This window comes from Fistularia commersonii, chromosome 11, assembly GCF_037954325.1.
Source record: "Fistularia commersonii isolate RoL2024-O1a breed Wild chromosome 11, RoL_Fcom_v1.0, whole genome shotgun sequence".
In the NCBI taxonomy this organism is placed as follows: domain Eukaryota; kingdom Metazoa; phylum Chordata; class Actinopteri; order Syngnathiformes; family Fistulariidae; genus Fistularia; species Fistularia commersonii.
This window is the reverse complement of record NC_141294.1, coordinates 16023747-16043149: the sequence shown is the minus strand read 5'-3', so window position 1 is coordinate 16043149 and position 19403 is coordinate 16023747. Positions and strand designations below refer to the sequence as shown.

At 53.7% G+C, this 19403-nt stretch overlaps 2 protein-coding genes across 5 annotated transcripts; one reads left to right on the top strand and one right to left on the bottom strand.

Annotated features, from left to right (window-relative positions):
- The first annotated feature begins 519 nt into the window (after positions 1-519).
- rnf41l (ring finger protein 41, like) lies at positions 520-4309 on the top strand. Of its 2 annotated transcripts, XM_086155344.1 has the most exons (8): positions 520-699; positions 824-973; positions 1043-1272; positions 1356-1495; positions 1717-1743; positions 2355-2517; positions 2604-2724; positions 3681-4309. In XM_086155344.1, the coding sequence occupies exons 3-8, from the start codon at positions 1067-1069 to the stop codon at positions 4056-4058; spliced, it is 1035 nt and encodes a 344-aa protein (XP_086011470.1). In that variant the 5' UTR covers positions 520-699; positions 824-973; positions 1043-1066; the 3' UTR covers positions 4059-4309. The 2 variants fall into 2 exon arrangements, with proteins under 2 accessions (XP_086011470.1, XP_086011471.1); XM_086155345.1 differs by lacking the exon at positions 1717-1743.
- A 128-nt stretch (positions 4310-4437) lies between these two features.
- On the bottom strand, positions 4438-18951 carry virma (vir like m6A methyltransferase associated). Of its 3 annotated transcripts, none has more exons than XM_086155341.1 (27): positions 18857-18951; positions 18314-18426; positions 16960-17046; positions 15359-15407; positions 14570-14735; positions 14366-14485; positions 12513-12770; positions 11353-12083; positions 11065-11202; positions 10729-10973; positions 10098-10625; positions 9849-10003; positions 9689-9771; positions 8643-8736; positions 8165-8553; positions 7934-8089; positions 7619-7854; positions 7296-7545; positions 7002-7219; positions 6793-6925; positions 6523-6666; positions 6298-6452; positions 6035-6131; positions 5659-5825; positions 5223-5572; positions 4977-5123; positions 4438-4892 (listed from the first exon to the last, which is right to left on the bottom strand). In XM_086155341.1, the coding sequence occupies exons 1-27, from the start codon at positions 18917-18919 to the stop codon at positions 4672-4674; spliced, it is 5493 nt and encodes a 1830-aa protein (XP_086011467.1). In that variant the 5' UTR covers positions 18920-18951; the 3' UTR covers positions 4438-4671. The 3 variants fall into 3 exon arrangements, with proteins under 3 accessions (XP_086011467.1, XP_086011469.1, XP_086011468.1); XM_086155343.1 differs by having other exon boundaries at positions 12543-12770; XM_086155342.1 differs by having other exon boundaries at positions 12513-12767.
- Between the last annotated feature and the right edge of the window lie 452 nt (positions 18952-19403).

Genomic DNA, 19403 nt, shown 5'->3' with positions numbered 1-19403 from the left:
TCTTTTGGCTGCCACCTCAACGGATCCCTGCTTTCTCGTCATACAATGTCCCTGAAAAGGAGCAAATAGATAAACAGCAAATAAATGAAAGAAATAACATTGTATATTAATTAAACCTTAATTAACTAACATTGTCGCACGCTACTCCGGTGAGCTGCTGCTCAGAGGCTTGGTGAGGGGGAAAGAATGTGGACCAGGCTTTTTATGTTTGTCATGACGGTAGTTTCAAACTGGCTAAAATGGTTCATAAACACTTCTCATTGTTTTCAAATCATTCTTTATTTGTAACGCATAAACGGCAGAAATCAGCGAAAATATCAACATAGAGCTCTATGTCTTTATGTACAGTTGTTGACATGTATTTTTTTTGTTATTTCCTGTGTGAATCTTTGGAGTATTTTTACTCCGTGGGTATTTATACTTTCACCAGTTTAAACCGATCCAAAGCTTCCTGCCTCTGCAGGACACGATAAACAGGCTGGGACGAGTCCAGCGGTTTGCCCTTTGATTTCCCTCGTCATCTGATGTTGTGCCGTCTGTAATCCAATCAGGTCGGGAGAGAGCGTAATCCCCGTTAATCCCCGCTTCCAGAGAGGGAGAGGGAAGAGCTGGACCGAGGGAAGGCTGGGTCGTGCCGAGAGGCGGACGGTGGAAGGACAGCAGGCGTCCCGGAGGTCGCCCTGCAGGACAGCCGCATCGGTAAGGAGGGGATTACAATATTCCAGCTCTGTCCCTCCCCTGTAATTCCGTCTCATTTGTCCCCCTGATGGGACCCGGCCTCGTCTGACAGCTGTCCACCCCCCCCCCCCCCTCCCGTTGCCAGGGAGACCTGGCCATGGAAACCCGCTCCCAAAGGTAGGGGAGGGCTCAGAAAGTAAGGAGACCCTCGGTTAGGCGGGGAGAGAGGAGCGAGCATGCAGAAGGTCAAAGCTTAGAAGTCACCCGAGGAGGATCGAGTAGAGGAAGTTGTCAGGTGGGATTATTCCTCTCAGAGTAGAAGACTTACAAAAGAACAAGCTAACACTGTTGTTTTGGTGTGAAGAAGAGTCCGGTGCGGGCCTCCGGGATGGGGTACGATCTGGAGAGGTTCGTGGGCTACGTGAACGAGGGCCTCCTGTGCTGCGTCTGCCGGGACGTGCTGGAGCGCCCCCTCCAGGCCCCCTGCGAACACGCCTACTGCAGCGCCTGCATCAGCAGCTGGCTGCTCCATCACCACTCCTGCCCCGAGGACAGGCAGCCGCTGGACGTGGGGAGCCTGAAGCCGCTGTACAGGTGAGGCCGGGACTCCGTCGGCGGCTCCTCGTAGCACCGGGTCCCCCCCCGCCGTCTGAAGGCGTCGCCCTCTGTGATTCCAGGTACATGAGGAACGACCTGAACCGGCTGCAGATCCGCTGCGTGAACGCGGGGCAGGGCTGCGACGCCGTCTGCTCCCTGGAGAACCTGCACTCCCACGAGGACGAGTGCGAGTTCGCCTTCATCTTCTGCCCCAACTCGGGTGAGGAGAAGGCGTCAGCTTCAGTGGTTCTCCAAAGGGCAACATTACACCTTTGGGTTGGGAGCAACAGGTGTCTCCTCTGTCGCCATGGCTACCACACACACCTGTGGGAATGACATGGGGGGGGGGGGGAGGCGCCCAGGGTCGACTTTCCATCATTCTTTAATGAGTGTTTTCAAGCAGAGAAGGTCCTCGGTGAGATGTTGCGCTGTCGTTGGCAGGTGGAGCGTTTGTCTGCTGCAGCTGCGGTAGGTGAGCCGGCCCGTGCACGGAGCTCGGACGCCCGGCGACGTCCACGCTCGCTTCTCACGCTCTCCGGTTGCTGTGCCGTGAAATCTTTGCTGCTCACATATGAGACCCCTGACCTGAAACACCGGGATTTATGTCTCTCGGGAGAAGGCAGAAGATGCCATGTGATGGTTTCCCTGGACTCATGTGAGAGCTTGTTTGGGATCGAAGATGCTCACGATGAATTAAGGAGTTATCAGATATTGCGGCACGGTCCTCCCACAATGGAGACCCCTAGAAGTGCGAATGGTTGTGGGTCTCGATATGTTGCAGTGATTGACAGGCCTAGGTTAAACCCCGGCTCTGGCCTAATCACAGCAGGGATTGGCTCCTTTACTTCCACGACCTGCAGCGCAGGATGAGCGAATATATCAAGCCAAAGAGTTCAACGAAAGAGTTTGCATCTTTGCTGTGTGTGCATGTGTGTTTTCCATGCTGGAGTGCAGTTTTTCTCCATGAAGCAGCTGCTGGTTTCTTCACATACGCCTCTATCATCAGCCGACACCATCGGGCTCGAACTGGATCTTCTCACCGGTCAGCTGTGCTTCTAACCCGCCTCCCTGGTCCACAGGTTGTCCGGCCCAGGTGGAGCGGCGCGGCCTGGAGACCCACCTGTCGGAGTGCAGCTTCCGCAGCAGAGAGTGTCCCAACGGCTGCGGCCACACACTCCTCTCCATCGAAACGTCCAAACACAACTGCGTGGCCGAGCTGCGCACCGAGGTGGAGGTGCTCCGGTGCGTGAACCTCCGTGACCGTTCACCCGCGCGAGCTGCGGCCTCTTCGGAACGGAACCGGGCTAAAATGGAAATGTGACCTTCAGGGCGGAGATGCTGTGCAAGGTGGAGGAGGTCAGGCGGGAGATGGAGTCTCGGCTGGACTCGCAGAGGAGACACATGGTGCAGAAGGAGTCGCAGCTGAGGAACGAGGTGGAGGAGCTCAAGGTAACGTGTCAACCAAAAGACACCGGACTCAACTGCTCAGATGGACCGGCCTGTGCGGAGTTTGTTTTCCATGAAACATCCGTCTGGTGGACCAGACAGACATCGATTCCAAACGTCAATATCTTCCTCCCGGCCGGCAGGTCCGCTTCATCTGGACCACAGCCAGGGTTCGAAGTTCATATGGAAACCGATAGTCAGAGAGGCAGCACGTGTCAGGTGTTCTGGGGATAAAATCAGATGGTTCGGAAATGGACGGAGTAGGGGTGGAGGAGATCTGAGTAGAAGGATGCTGAGGGAGACAGGAGGTCTAGAGTTTCCCAACCTTTTTTTGAGCCACGGCATATATTTTACATTAGAAAAATAACACGGCACGCTACCAAATAAATGTCGGAAACATCGTCAGTGAAATAGAATGAAACTGTAGCTTGGGGCTATTTCTTTAAAAGCAAATTTTGCAGGCAGGTAGTACAAATATTTCCGCCACGTTGTGCGCGGGTGTTTGGATTTAGCGACGAGTTCGATAACTCTGTCGCTTTCTCGCTCGTCTTGGTGGTTTTCTTCAACAACGCTGCCTGTTTCACAGTCTGTTTATGAAAATGAACAAAATAGTTCCCGGTCTTATTTTGGAGGGTGTTTAGTTTAGTTCAATGCCGTTTAAGTTTTGCTCGGAACCGTGAGGAGTCGGCTCAGTTGGTCCACCTTTTTTACTTTCTTCTGACCACGACTCTTACTTGGGGCTTCATCTGAGTCCGAATGTTCTTCAGGACCTGATTTGAGTCCTTTTTCTTGTAAAATATTCATTCATGGCGAATCACTGCTACTGGGAAGCATCACTAATGAGTGCAGGTGATTGGTTGTGGCACCACAATTTTAACATAGTAAATTAAAAATCAGGAAAATTTATGTCCTTCTGGGAGGGGATCTGTGGATCTTCACCTGGTTCCCGGTCTCCGCAGGGCCAGCTGACCCGCGTGATGTGTGACGTGCGCGCCCTGCTTGGAGCCGAGCGGCTGAGGAGGCAGGAGCTGGCCGAGTCGGAGCTGGAGAAACGGGAGCTCCTGGAGCTCCTCCGGGACCTGCAGCCCGCCAGGGGGCCGCTCGCCGCCGAGACCCGGGACGACCTCCAGGGAGGTCTCCTGACCTCGGGCTGGGAGCCGAGCAGCTATCAGCAGAGGGAGCCCTCCGTGCACGCCTCCAGCCCGTCGCTTCACTCACCGCAGCCGCTGGACCCGCCTCCGTCTCCTCAGCTGGGCGAGGGCGGGCGCAAGGCCGGCACCCGGAGCCTGACCCTGGACTGCATCAAGAGGAAGAGCCGGGAGGTCACGGTCATCTGATCAGACAGGGGGGTGGGGGGTTAGGAATCTAGAAAGGCTTTCTTAGGCGTGTGTGTGTGTGTGTCGGACGGGAATAAACATCTTATGGACAAAGCGGAGTGTGATGTTTCTCACAAAGAGAGATAATTCCATTCAGGTTTGATGGCTACATGGAGGGAAACGTCCAGCCACGCTTGAGCGCTGCTTCCAGGTCTGGTCCGGAGGAGAGTCCGCAGGGTCAACACACACTTGTATGGATGTGTGAAGGGTTTCTATATGCAGGCCTAGTATGGACAGCTGGGTTACACTCCAGCACGCCAGCAACCCTGGCTGCAGGATGAGTGGTGTGGAAAACGGATGGATGGATGGATGAATAAATGAATAAAATTCAGCCGTTCAGTCTTTTAATTCACCGGTCGGTTTAATTTGTTTCAGCAAGTCAATCGCTGGTTGAAAACAAAGGCGGTCCTGTGTTCGGGCTCCTCTTCTCGCACGGGTAAAACACAACGTGAAGTTGTAGGTCGCTGACACGACGCCGTCCCGCCGCTGCCGCGTGTCCGTGGCGACGGGACGGACAGCGTTCCGATTGGTCCCTTTGTGGCCCCCGGAGGCCTCAGTCTGCGTCCAGGTGTGTTTACCTGGTGAAGGAGCGGACGTGTCTACCCCTCCCTCCTCCGCTGCCTCCCCCCGCGCTGAACTTGCTTCCCTGGGATCCTCTTCCCCCTCCCCCGCCTCCTCCTCCGCCTCCTCCGCCCGCCCCGGCGCTGCCGCCACCTGTTCCCCCGCTGAGCCACGAGAGCCCCGTGCCTCCTCGGCCCCGCGGGGCCCGATCCCGGGGAGCCAGGCGATACGGGCCTGGGGGACGGAGAGGAAGCGTCGTCAGGTTCGGTTTGTTACGGAATGTGGAAATTCATTTCGGGGGTGTGTGCGACGACTCACTTGCGGGGATCTGTCTGGACGGCAAGGGTCCTCGTGTGAAGTTGCTCTGGGCTCCTCGAGGTTCGCTGTAGGTTCCTCTGTGGCTGACGGCGGGAACCTGTCCGCTCCAGGACGAACCCCGGCCCCCCTCCCTGCGGGTGTAGTTGCCTGCAAGGCCACGGCACGTTAGCGCCCTCTGCGGGCCGACCCGAGGACCCGCCCCGGTCCAGACCGAACCAGAAGGTCCGCGGCTGTGGTGGTCCTCACCTGACAGCAGGACCCCCTTGGGCTGAGGCGGGGTGAAGAAGCGGGTCTGGCTGTGGAAGGCGGCCCTGCCCCTGTTCCCCGTGAAGAGCCCCCGTGCGGGGGGCTTCGGCGAGCTCTTCGGGGGCCGTTTGGGGGGCAAGAGGCCGATGGGGGCGGCGATGTCTTTGAACTCCGCCGCCACGAAGTCGTCCACGTGCATGCTGGGGGGGCGCGACGTGTTCTGCTTGCGCTGGCGGAAGATGTCGTGCGGTCGGGAGACATTCTGCCCGAAGGCCCCTCGCCCTCCGCGGCCGCGGGGGGCCGCCATGATGTGCGCTCTCTTCGCAGGTTCCACGTAGTCCGACTTGCCGCTACGAACACATGCGAGCACACGTTCACGACTCGGTCCCGGGAGCCGAGGACGCCGACGGCGAGGAGAACCCGGCGCTACCCCCACCTGGACGTGATGAAGGTCTCGTGCTTGTGTTTGCCCAGGCGGAAGCCTTTCGGCGCCTTGGTGTGGCCCGGGGACGAGGGCTCCGACAGGAAGGAGCGCTCCAGCTCCGCCTTCAGGTCCAACTCTGGACAGCACTCCTGGGCCAGACCCACCAGGTCCACCTTGGCCTGGGGGAGAGAGGTCTGCTTTAGGCCGCCGGTTCAGCACCTACATTAATACCCTTTGTCCTTTCTGAACGTTTCTAAGGGCGCAGCAGAGTCTGAGCAAATGCGGCTTCACGAGGAGGACGGATGGTGAAAACAACGTGATCTCCATCCATTACGGATGCCTCGATGTTCTGCAATGGCCGGGGCGGTCGCCACGCCGACACGCTTACCATATCAAGGTCGGTGTCTATGTCGTCGGTCTGGAAGGGGGAGAACCACAGCGCCTTGAGCTGCTCGTCCAGGGCCTCGGATAGGACGAACACCGTCCTGCAGGCAGAGCCAGAACAACAATGGGGAGTCGATCCGAGGACTTGGAGCAAGGAGAGAACCGAGCTCGCCCGGGTCAACCACCGACGCCCCATTGCAAAGTATTCTGGGAGCGCTGAGGTCCATGGAGATCTTCCCTGATGGGTGGGCAGTGTGGGTTGGGTACCTGTGGTTGAACTGGGCCCCCAGGGTCTCGGGGACGGGCAGCGTGGGCTCGGTGTCGGCCGTGGCGGGCGAGTCGGTAGCCGCCTCCATCGTCTGCCTCAGAACGATCACGCTCTCCAGCATGGTCTCCAGGGAGTCATCTTCCTTGCACAGCTTCTGCAAAGAGGCGTCGTCACCACCGACGTCCAACCACGACTTGTCCGCTGAAAGCAGCGGGTCGGCGTACCGTGATCTGCTTCTCCAGCGTGGGAAGAGGGTGGGATTCGGATTCCTCCCACTGCAGCAGCGTCTTCATCTCGGAGCCGCTGAGCAGCCGAGGAGAAGGGGTGAAGGCCGGCTCCTCGCCGGAACCCTGAGCCTCCTCGGTGCACTGGGCCGAGACACGGACACTCACAACCGTCACACACTTGAACCGGCGGCGGATGAGCGATTTCTGAGATCGGAGAACACACACACACACACACACACACACACACACACACACATCTATACTCACCATTTGCTCCGTGCTGACCATCTGCCTGAGGAAGTCGAGCAGCGCTGACAGCAGGTCTGCAGAGTCCTTGTTGAAAGGGAAGACGAGTCTCTTCAGCAGAGCGCACAGCCCCGGGCTGTGTTTCTTCAGAGCCCTGGAACCACGGAAGGAAGTGTCAGCGGTCGGGGACAGGCGGAGGGGTAAACACGGGCGAGCTTCCTCCGATTTACACTTTGAGGTGGTACAGCCCGTAGTCGTGCTCCGTGAGGAAGGTCAACGTCCTGATGCAGGTGAGGAGAAGCGGGACGCTGCTGTCGGCGTTCCCCGGGACCTCCAGGAGAGCGTTGCAGACCGAAGCCATCATCTCCCTCCCCGGTAGAGCGTTGGCCAGCTGCTCCGCCTCGGACAGGCAGCTCTCCCCCGGCGGAGCCATCACCAGAGAGATGTCCTGGCGGGCGGAGGAGGGAGACGTTCAGCTTTCTCCGGGAGGGTTTCGGCGACGTCGGGCGCGCTCCGTCACCCACCTGGTCACACAGTGACTGTAAGACCGTCCCCATGACCTCGCTGCACTGCTGCTGCTGCAGGCAGTGCTCTGCGGGGGGAACCAGGAGGGACAGCAGCAGGGGGAACAGCTCGGCCAGTTGCTCGTCTCCGGACACCGAACCCGAGAGGAGGTGCAACACGGCGCTCTTGCAGGCCCTCTGCGACACCAGGGCGTCCGTCAAGGACAGCAGGCGCAGCACCTGTCCCCAGCAGGCGCCCTTCCCCTCCGCGCTACGGGAAGCACGACGACATTAGAAACGCCGCTCGCGGCACCGGGACGCACGTGCGCCTGCGCTCCACTCACGGCTGCAGCTCCTCCAGCAGCAGCTCCAGCAGGGTCTTCATAATGAGCGTGGCGGTGGGTGAAGACAGGTCGGCCAGCTGAACACACACTCTCCGCAGCATGGCCAGGAGGGGGGGGCAGCTGGTGGCGCACACACACCTCAGGGCCTCGGAAAACACTTTCCACTGCGCCCGGATGTGCATGCTCCACAGCTTCCGCGTGTTCAGGGCCACGGACACGTCCTGGATGGACATCGCCTGCGCAGCGGAGACATTTTCACATCTACCGGTTGCACGGCGGCGTGAGACGAATCCTTCCCGGGTTCCGCGGCCGTACCTGAGTGCTTTGCATCGGGAGCGGAAGAGGCAGGAGCTCAGACAGCAGCGTCAGGCCGGAGAAGAGGCCCTCGGGAGCTTTCAGCAGGGACACCAGCACCTCCTTCAGCATCAGAGACCAGGTGTTGCTGGCCAGCGTCTCCTCGGTGTGAGTCACCTGGAGGCGGCAAGTTCGGCGTCAGACCCCGCGGAAGAGACGTCCGTCTCTCAGTCCCGTCCCCGATTCACGCACCTCCTCGTTGACCCCCTGCGTGAAGGTGAGCAGCACGTCCACGATGAGCGCCTGCACCCTGGTTTCCTCCCCGTCCAACCGCCCGGAGGCGGGGATGGAGCAGACGATCATGTGGAGCGTCACCAGCACGCTGGCCACCCGGGTGTCCCTGAACTGGAAGGCCCCCCCGCGGAGCAGCTCCATCAGCATGGCGCGCAGCAGGCGCAGGGTGCTGATGCAGATGCTGAGGATCATGCAGCGCTGCGGCGTGGGGCCCATGTGTCCGTGCACGCGCCACGGCTGCAGCAGCACGCCGCACAGCTTCTGCAGGACACGCACGCACGTGTCCAGACCCTCGCCGGAGAACAGCTGCACCCCGGCCAGACTCCACTTCAGGTCCCTCTGCTGACCTGAGGACGGGAGAGGGACGGAGGTGTTGGACGGAGGGCGGACTTTGAATTTGTGACACGCTTCCGCCGGGGTCACGCGGGTCGTTTACCCTCGACGGCGGGCGGGGGGCAGCCGATGTGACAGATCACCCTGAGGGCGGTGACCAGCCCCGTTCCTTCCGCCGTCAATACGTTCTCCACGTTCTGAGGAGGAGAGGGAGCACATGTTATCGGCCGCGGCCGAAAAGAGACGCCGTTTCCGCTCAGATTCCGCCGACAAGTCCCGACGGAGCGCGGCATTCCAGGGGAGACGGTGTACAGCGGCGGGCGGCGAGGCTCGTTTTAATAGCCTTCCATGAGAGCTAATGGCTGATTTGTGGTGCAGGAGCAGCGCCGCTCGGGGCCAGACTCCGGGAGAGAGAACGTCTGCGGGACATCCGTCACCGCGGGGCCCAAACACAAACCGGCAGCGTCGTAAAAAACCCCACCCATCCACCAGCACCACCCCCGCGCCCCTTTCTCACTCTCATGGCCTCTGGGAGGAGATAAGGCGCCGTGAAATGTGAACCTCCCGAGGCAGGGGGGGGACGGCGCCTGTCGACAGACTCATTTCAATCACCTGCCAGCGGACGCTATGCTCTTTATGGAAGGTAACACATGCAGCGCGGTACCAACTGCTCACCTTAACCACACGGCTTCTCGGATTTAAGCTATTTCTGTGTGAATAAGGCTGATTTATATTCCTTTCCCAAGTCTGAGCCCATCTCTTCCTGATTTCTGGCTTATTCCCGGAATAAGCGGCGTAGGCGGGCACAGAAAGAGTCCCATTGTGCTGGGAAACAAGTTTTCAACCGTCAGACGGTGGACAACTTTACTACTCAAATGATATACTTCCCCTTCTGATGTTGCTGTCAAGGTCGTGGCTGCTTCTTATGTTCATGAACCTTACTTGAAACTTGAAACCAAAAATGTCAAAAGTGTGTTTCAACACTTGAACGTTGTAGGAAAGAAAGTGAAATATGGATCTAGGTTCACGTGAACCCTGACTCACACCTTCCAGACGAAGTTGTTCGAGTGATGATGTACTGGTTGAAATGTGTCTGGAGAGGCAGGTTAGTATTTCCCCTGTCCTCCGCGGACGGTTTGGGATCCGTACCTGTTTGATGTAGTCGATGAGGGCGGGGATGCTGCCAATCTCAAAGCGGAGTTTCTCGAGAGGCTCCAGCCATTTACTGAGCTCTGAGGAACAGACGCAACGGGAGGGACGTCAAACTCACTCAAAAAAGTACATTCCCGTTCTTTTGGGGAAAACCCACCTTGTAACTTTGCATTGGTGTCGTCGGCCTTGGCCAGAGAGAGCAGCGGTGCGGCGTACTGCTCCATCATCCTCAGCTCGTTGGAGCTCTGGACCACCAGCAGGACCAGCATGCACGCGTAGTTGTAGGTCACCGCTTTGCGGGCCTTTGCTTCGCTGCGGAGGAAGACGACCGGGGAGGGAAAGGGGGATCGGAGGTTAGCGCTCGGGCTGGACGAGAACAACCGACGGAGGAGAAGGTGAGCCTCACCCCTGTCCGTCTTTGCTGTGGTGCTGGAGCAGAGTGACCAGACAGGACAGGTTGGTGTCCAGACTGAAGACGTGGGCCACCGCGCTTCTCCCGGTCAGGGTGTGTGTCATGAGGTAGAGAGCGTGGAGCATGCCCAGCACCTCGGCGTTGTCTCCTTCCTCCAGCCCCGCGCCGCCGTCCCCTCCCGTGGCCACGTGGCTCATGAGCTCCGACACCCCCTGCAGAGCGTGCAGGGCCTGCATCAACCAGACGCCGAAGCCCTCCTCGCCGAACCACGGCCCCGTCAGAACGCTCTCCGCGCCCGCGAAGGCCGTCTCCTCCCCCTCGGCTTCGGCCACGGACGCCAGGAGCCGCAGGAGCAGGTTGGTGGGCGTGGGCTGGGCGAGGAGGAAGAGCAGGCCCGACTGCGTCAGGGACAGGAAACGCAGGAGCTCCCGCACGGCTTGGGTGATCCCCAGGTGGCCGGCCGCCGCCGAAGCCGACAGGGCGACAGTGACGCTCTCCAGGAAACGGCAGGCATGCATGTACCTGCAAGAGTCGGCAAAACAATCAGATCAATGGCACTAATAATCTTGTTGAAGTGAAACGGACGGACGTGGAGTTTCCATTTCCGTATGCTTATAAGCTCTACCTGTACAGCGTCGGGTAGGGGTCATCACGCTCCTGCGGCCCGGTTATTCTGGCAGAGGTCGGGAAGGCCTTCCCCGGGGGTTGCACCATGCAGGAGGGGGCGCTCTCCAGCAGCTGGTGCAGCTCCTCCATCACCCCCGCCAGCCGATCCAGCTCGGCCTCGCTCACGGGCGAGGGGTTCGGCGTGGCCTCCTCCTCCATGGGGCATTCAGCATCCTCCATCTCCTCCTGGGCGTGAGACTCGTTCTGTAAATGCATGGAAGAAAAAACAACCTAGGTCTCCCGGCTGGACGCTCGTCTTGTTGAAGCGAATACGAATGCGCTAACGTGCGTGTACCTGCTGGGGTTCGCTCCACGCTGCCGCTGTGCGCTGCAGATCCAGCAGCAACTCGTACATGTGGCTTTTCTGCAATATGGCGTTGCCGGCAGTGATGACCCTCACCGTTTCTTCACGCAGGAACAGCTGGACCAGACGCTGCGAAGGACACGCAACTTACAGCAGGTACTTACATGGAGATGAAGAAGGACGTTTGCAGCGAGCGTCAGGTCGGGTTTCACCACTCCGCATCCTTTGTGATGATTACAAAACCCTCTCGGCCTCTACTCGCCGCTAGCGAGTGCTAACCTGATAGCCGCTCTTCTCTGCCTCGCCGGCTTGCAGGAAGGCCTCCACCCCGGCGGGTGCGCTGGTCAGAGCGTCCAGAGCTCTCAGGATACTGAGCTTCAGCGTGGACGAGACGTGGTCTGCGTTGAGGAGCTCCAGCAGCACGCCCAGAGCTCCGTCGTGCAGCAACGCGCCGAGGCCCTGCGGGCTCTCCGCCAGGCAGGACGCCAGCTTGGCCCCGGCTTTCAGCTGTCTGAGATTGAGGGCGATGGGTTGCGTGAGGGCCGTCTCCATGCTGAGGGCTTGCAGAGCCCACCGGGCGAGGAGTCCAATGTGTTCGGCCCCTTCTGCTTCTCCCTGTTTGATTAAATAAGCCATCCCTTTGTTTAGAAGTCCAGGTGCTTCTTCCAGGGCCGCCACCCAGCGAGCGTCTCTGTCCTCCCCGATGCTTCCCAGCAGCTCTTTCAGCTGCGAGACGGCGTCCGTGTCCTCTCCGCCCGCCGGCCCCTCCGAGCCGCCGGGGTCCTTGGGCTCCTCGGTGCTGGCCTTCTCCAGCTGGGTGTCGAAGCGAGTCCTGTACGGCGGGGTGAAGTAAAGCAGCGGCCTGAGTTCCCGCTCGTACGGGTCGTACTGGACCGGCGGGACCGACGCCAGGTCTTCGGGGGTGTAGTCCATGTCAAAGGTCGGCAACTTGAAGCTGCCGTTATCCAGGTCGTCCTCGTCGCTGGAGATCTGCTCGTAGCCGTCGTCACCTGGCCGGCAAGAAGATGCGGATCTGAGCGCGGTTGCCCGTTTAAAGCACATGTATGAAACGCTTTACACACTTGGGATATTAAAATAAGCGAGAGTGAGACGGCCATTCACATCTACAGGCTCCCTCTCTGATAAGAACTGTATGCTGGCAGACTCCTCGCTCCTGGACATGCAGGGTTAGTTTGGCATGCAGCGTAGGCCTGGGCCGACCCGCGTACAAGCCCGGTTCCTCCGCCTTCAGTGAGGCCGGGGGTCGAGGGCTAGCTCGCAGATCTGAGCATGAACATGCCAGCACACACACTCTCTCTCAGGACGCGGCCCAGTCCCAAATGGACCCTGCTCCCGCTGGGGCCGCCGGCTGAGGCCGCGGGTCGGCGCGTCCATTTGGGACTGTAGACTATCCTACTCTCACAAAAGAACTCCCCTACCTTCCTCCATCTCCTCTTCCTCCTCCTCACCCTCATCTTCCTCCTCTTCCTCTTCCTCCTCCTCATCCGGTGCGCTGCCCTCCGTCCTCGCGTCTTCCTCCTCCTCCTGCTCCTCCTCGTCGTCCTCCTCCTCGCCTTCCTCCTCTTGCTCGCCGTCCGAGTAGGTTTCGTCGGCGGGCAGCGATCGCTCCGGAGAGACGGCCTCCAGGTAGTCGTCGCAGCCCTCGCCGGGCTCCTCCTTCACCAAACCGCCCACTGCTGGGGTCAGGAGGACACCTCATTCAGCACATACATCTTCGCCACACCACAGGAGCTGCAGATGGTTTAACCAGTACGACCCCCCGCGCAGTACCGTCATTTTTGAATCACTCTGGGCCGCGGGCCACTTTTGGCCCGCAGTGTAATTATTTTTGTCCCGCAAAGCCATACCAAATAATATGTGCCGGCCCGCCGGTATTATGGCCGACAGCGCATGTAACGCTTATACCACGAATCCCAGAATGCCCTGCTGGTGTTTTGGCACGAAAATCATGACAGGGCCCATAAACGTCTTCTCCTCTGTTGACAGTTATCATAGCAACCTTATGCTAATACTGGTAACGTACTACCCTTCGGAAAAATAGCAAAAAAAAAAAAAGGCAGATGATCAGAGTAGATCGGTGTGTAGCAAACTGAGCTATAATTAGTGTTTTCTTGATGCACTACATTATCATTATTATTATTTCATTTTTACATTTATTATGAGCCTGTGATAAAAGGTTAAAATTTAACTCAGAAGGTTGCAAATAACAAGAAGCACATAATTTTTATGTAAGTTTTATTTAAATAATAAATGCCATTGATGTGTTTTTAAATTTCAATTTCAATATTAAGTTATATATTGCCGAGTATTAACCTTTGCTTGTTCCATTTACAGTTTTTAAGCACAACTTGTTTGGGTGAAAAGGGTCACTGTTATATTTGGAGGAAGATTTTTTCTTTTTATAAATATGAATGTTGGCCCGCGACTTTGTCCCAGTTTGTAATTTTGGCCAACTGTGTATTTGAGTTTGACACCCCTGATGTGGGGTCTCCAGTGAACCTCCTGCATGTGTTCGGACTGTGGGAGGAACCCTGAGGAACCCCACGCAGACATGGGGAGAACGTGGAGACGTGGTGCTAGCCGCTACACCTTTGTGCCGCCTAGTAGCCTGTTCTGCGCAAATAATCGAATTATCTTTGGCCCGGCTGTGAAAAGCATTTATTTTTCATGAAACTTCATTGTAGATTTGCTTCCATGGCTTTCGAGTCGTTCAACCAGTCAGGGAGAAGGCAGCCCAGACTGGCTGGATTAGTCGGTTCTACTGGGCGAGGCAATTATTTGATAGATGGCTGGATGAGAAAAGATAGGTTAAAGACTACATAAATAGATAGTCATGTGAAATGTAGATGCCTTTATCAGGGGGAAGCTGTTAATCAGATTTAAAACAGATTGAGTCCTTCTAGATATGAGATTAGTTCAGGGTACATACACTAACACGAGTCGCATCCTGTTTATTTCTGTCATTGTTACTGTCACTGTTTTTGTTCTTATCCTTGTTGTTGTTTTGGTTGTCTATTCTCACCTTTGCTGTTGTTGGTTTTTTTTTCCCCCCATTCTGTGGTCTATTTTTATTCTTGTTGTTCATTTTGCCGTCTAATTTTGGTGGATGTCTTTTGCTATCTTTTAATTGTCTCTTTTATTCATATATATACTAATATTTATTGATATTGTCATTGTTGCACTGCTGTGACAAAATAATGTCCCCTACGGGGATCAATAAATCTTATCTGGATGGATCGAACTGAAAAGCAAACAGATGAAGAGTTCTGACCCGCCACGGGGACCTGCTCCTCCTCATCGTCGTCGGGCGGCGGGGGGCCCGGCGGGGTGCGGGGCCCCCGCGGTGCCGGTCTGGGCGGGCTACCGTTGTACTGATCATCTTTCTCCCACTCTGCAAACAGAGAAGCGGCAGAAATGTCCGCGTGAGAAGAAGGTCTCCCAGACAGCGCTTCGACGTCAGCCCCGTCATATCCACCTGGTTTGACAGCAATCCTCTTGGGCCCGCAAGGCTGCTGGGGGGGCGGGGGCGGCGGCGGAGGGGGCGAGCCTTGTTCGTGTCCGTGCGGGCGCTCGGCGGTCCCGTACACGGCCAAAGTAAGGCTGGTGTACCAGCCACGCAGCACCAGGCCATCTGTGTTCACCTGCAAACAAACACAACCGCCGCACGTTTGACTCAGCTGGACATTAGCTTGACCCCCGGAGGTCTTTGCGATCAGGATTCTGTATTACAAAACTAAAAAAAAAGGGCCCTCTTTCAGACTGAACATCCCATAATGGAGCGGTATGAGTGCAGTGGGCAAGAGGTGAGGGCAGGGAAAAGAAAAACGAATTTGCATCAAGCATCAGTTTCCTCAGGGGCCTGGATTCCCACCTGAGAAGTCCAGATGAAGTGCAACTTACACACTCTGGCCCTTCTTTATCCTATCACAACTGTGGCAAGTGTCCCAGGATGTTTGCAACTACCTACTTGTCCAACACCTTCAAAACTCCATATGTAAAACACATACCTTCTTGTCTGTCCATTATACATTACACCACAAACAATGCAAACTCATGGCACTCACATTCAGAACAGTCCCATGTATTTTTATCCTTGTTGTCATTCTGTCATCAGTTCCGATCCACATTATTGTCTATGTCCTTTTAATTGTGTCTCATATTTATATTCATATTCGTTGATATTGTTGCGCTGCTGTGACAAATGCATGCCCCCTATGGGGATCAATAAAGTATTATCTAATCTAATCTACACCATCTGCCTTACCTTTCCGTTGGGTCTGAAGACAATGGACTTGTTCTCGTCATACTCCAAGCTGAGGGGGAAAGCAGACGGGGGAAATTTAAACAACTGTGAGTCCGTCCACCAGGACACTTATAGCAAATCGAAAGACACTGAAAGAAATATAATTGTTTTTCAGTTGCATGTGTTCTCAGTGTGTCTGGCAGATTCAGTTTGGAGAAACCTAAATCTGTTGCTTTTAGGGGTTAAAGGTTTTTGCGGACGGCTGCTGGCATGCCTCACATAGTGTGTGTGTGTATGTGGACACTGAATGTTTCAGAAATGATTTTCAGTCGCCCATCTCACAGGGTTCTGAACCAGCGGACATGCTGGATACTATATTTATTTATGCTCTATTTAATATCCATTTCAACTGTATTTGTGTACAGTATAACTTAACACCTGTTTCTACTTTATTTATAGTTCCAGTCTAAAGTCTACTCCATTTAATGCACATATCCATGTGTAGAATACGTTATTCGTACCCCATCTGTAAATCACTCGTGAATTGTTGACAAAATACACCGTGTACATATTGTTCATTTATCTATCATATCTTTCCCCCCACGCTCCTTTTTAGCCCCTCTGGTTAGCTGCTACACTGCATTACATTACACCGCCTTATACTTGTACATATGTAATGACAACAAAGTTGAATATAATCCAAAAATAAATGCATGTGCTTTGATTAATATGTATCTTCTAAATAGTAAATTACATGTAACTGTCAATGTACATTTCTGCCCCCCTATCCGGTTCCACAAGTGCTACGCAATGATGTGCATTGACGTAAAACTATGACGATGCAGTGTTGGAGGGAATGTATAGAGCTCGCTAACTGCCGCTGGAAGCGTAACACATATTCAATTTGGCCTCCAAGTCCAGTTTGTACTTCCTGTCTGACTGGACTATTGGTATTTTACTAAAAATTACCATAAATCCAGAAGAAGCCATTAAAGTGTCCCCTTCCTTTTCAACTCTGGGAGGGTCTGTACACTCCACACACCTTCCTGAGCAAATGGGTGTGTTGAATTCACAATCTTCACCAGCTCTGAGAACACACGTGCCCACCGCCTGACGTGCACACCTGTTGTTATGAACTTAATGAGGAGGTTCGACTCAAACATTCCTCAGCTCCTCCATCCCACTTAGACTCAGTTCTTACGTCGCCCTAAGCTGGAGTTTCTGGTGTGACCAGTTGGTCAACGTCACGACAAAAGAAAACTCCAACATCGGTTGGTGGATGAGCACATACGCATGCACGCACACACACACACACACACACACACACACACACACACACACACACACACACACACACACACACACACACACACACACACACACACACACACACACACACACACACACACACACACACACACACACACACACACACACACACACACACACACACACGTCTTCCCAGAGCAGCTCAGTTGCTACTACGACTTGTTCTACGGGTCAGACAGATATCTAAATCTTCTACACATTTGAGACTTGAGCAGGAAACAACTGAGAAAACAGAGCTGCAAAGAATACAGGGAGGGGAAAAAAGGAGACGGGAGGGAAAAAGTGATTCCGACCTGCCGAGCCTGTTGAAGGTGGGGCTGTTCAGTTTGGCCAAATTATTGAAGAAAAGCTCCAGCTGGAAGGCGTGAGGGGAGGTTTCCCTGGAGATACAAAGACAAGTAATGGGACAGGAGGACATGTTTCCTTGAGTTCTGTGGCGCAACGAGAAAAGTGTAAATTCAAAAAAGAGCAGACGTTTGACCCTGGATATCGTGTTTGTAATACCACTCTACGGGCCTGGTTGAGTTGATTAACAGAAGCCAAATCATATCAAAACATTCATCTTGAAGGATTTACTATAAGTTCAGATGGCAGGACAGGATTTAAGCACCACGGCCCCAGGGACAGAAGATCTCCAAAGGTCTATTAAATCATTTGACAAATGTGTTTCATGTAAATCTTCAGAGTAAACACCATTTGACTTGTCATAGAAACTTGTTGCTGTAGTTTAGAACAACTGATTTGCATTTTGCAAATATTCAAGGCTAAACTGATGAGATCTGAGTTCACCACCACAACACAATGAGGAGTATTCAGTCAGTCAAGCTTTTTATCTGACTAGGACTGAAGCTATATTGTTTCGGATTTGAACCCCAACATGTGATAGAATGTTGAATGCTTGCTGATATTAGCATACATGTTATCGTCGCCTGCCTGTCAGCTCGAATGCGTTTGAGTTTGTTGTTGTTTTGCATTAGTTTAGTTTAGCTGGTTTAGCGTTGAGGTGCTAACAGAAGGTGGAGGTACCCCTGTGACACTCAAACTACTTCACCATAACATGCAAAGAATGACATGGTTGTTTGTACTTCCACCTAGAAGCATCTCATATTTAAATTTCCCTTCAACCACCGACTTTCATCCCCCTTGTCCACCATGCTATCACACTGTGCATCACTTATAACTCGAGCACTGAGACACATTACAGACCCAGCCCAATTAAAACTTTTTTAAATTAACTTGAGGATCTCTGTAATAGCTGTGAAATGCTAAAAAATAAATGAGCCAAATGCAACTACGGTACACTGAAAAACAATAATAATAATGTTTGAAAATAAAAGTGTGGTAACAATTTCACTGGTCCAGTCTGTACCACACTTTCTTTGAGCAAAAAATGTAAACATGAGTTTGGAAGTATCTGTGATAGGATCTTCTCTCATATCTACCATCAGAGAGAAACGTCTACAGTGTTGATAAGAACGTATTTAATGCTTCCGATGTGTAACTGAAGCATGTCCTGAAACAATGTTGTTGAACGGTATTCACGTTCACTATAACTACAACAGTCAAGATGGTTTAAACACGTTTATTCTCTTTAGTATGGTCTGCAGCGTTCGCCACAGGTGAAATCACAGAGTGAACTTGACTTACCCGAATGCCCTGCTATCGGGTAAGCCGCTGTGAGCCTTGATTCCTGGGGGAATGACACGAAGCTCCGTGATCAGCACCCCGCAGGGGAAGCGGACCACATCGATGTTGGTCAACTGAGATTGGTTGCAGGGAAAGACGGGGAGTGAAACAGTTAATAACCATCATTTGACCAAAGTAAACACAGCGAACCACAATAAACATGGCCGCTCTTGAAGCCAGTTCGGGTGTAAACATTGCCCAAACTTTACACTCCGCATCCGTCAGCTTAAAATTAGCAGAGAAAATAGTCACATTGAATGTAAATTATCAAGAGTGTGGAATTCTGCTACAATGAAGGAATGAAGTTCTTCATTTCGGAGGGAGATTTAGTAAACAAACGAGCACAAACTATCTTACTGTTTATGACAATGATGCTATGGCTAACGGTGAGGTTAGCTTGTTAGCTTTGAACTTTCTTGCTGATCTATCAAGATCCACCGCATAACTCGATATTTAAACAAACCAACGTCGCGTTTGAATCAATGTTTACGTGTATTTTCTTACCTCCGCACTCTGATGTTTAAACGTTTCGAGAAAAAGCAGCTCAGTTGCCGTATCCCCCGCCATCGCTGTCCGCTACCACGGAGCCCGGGGTTTACTTCCGGTTCGTTATTACTACTTCCGGAGCAGGACGCAAACGCACCGCGGCTAAAAGCGGTGAATGGAAATATAATATGGATGATGATTAATCGCAATCTTAAATCACATTTATAATTACATGAAAAGATTTTCGTTTTTATTGTCGTTTTATTATGTTATCCCTAACATTCACTTTTATTAGTGAAGCAATCAGGACAACAATACTCGACTATGAATAACATTACCAAAAATCAACAGTTGGTTCGTTTTTTTTTTCAACTTTTCCGACATTGAAAGTGAAGTATTTATATTTCTTTCGATTTACGCTACAGATGAATGATCTATTAATTCAATTGACAAGGAGGACTTTGTGTAAACGCAGATTTAAACAACAATTATTCATTTTAAGGCACCTTATTCATGACTCAAGGACACCCCACGTAAACAATGTCCAGATTTAAATGAAACCGAA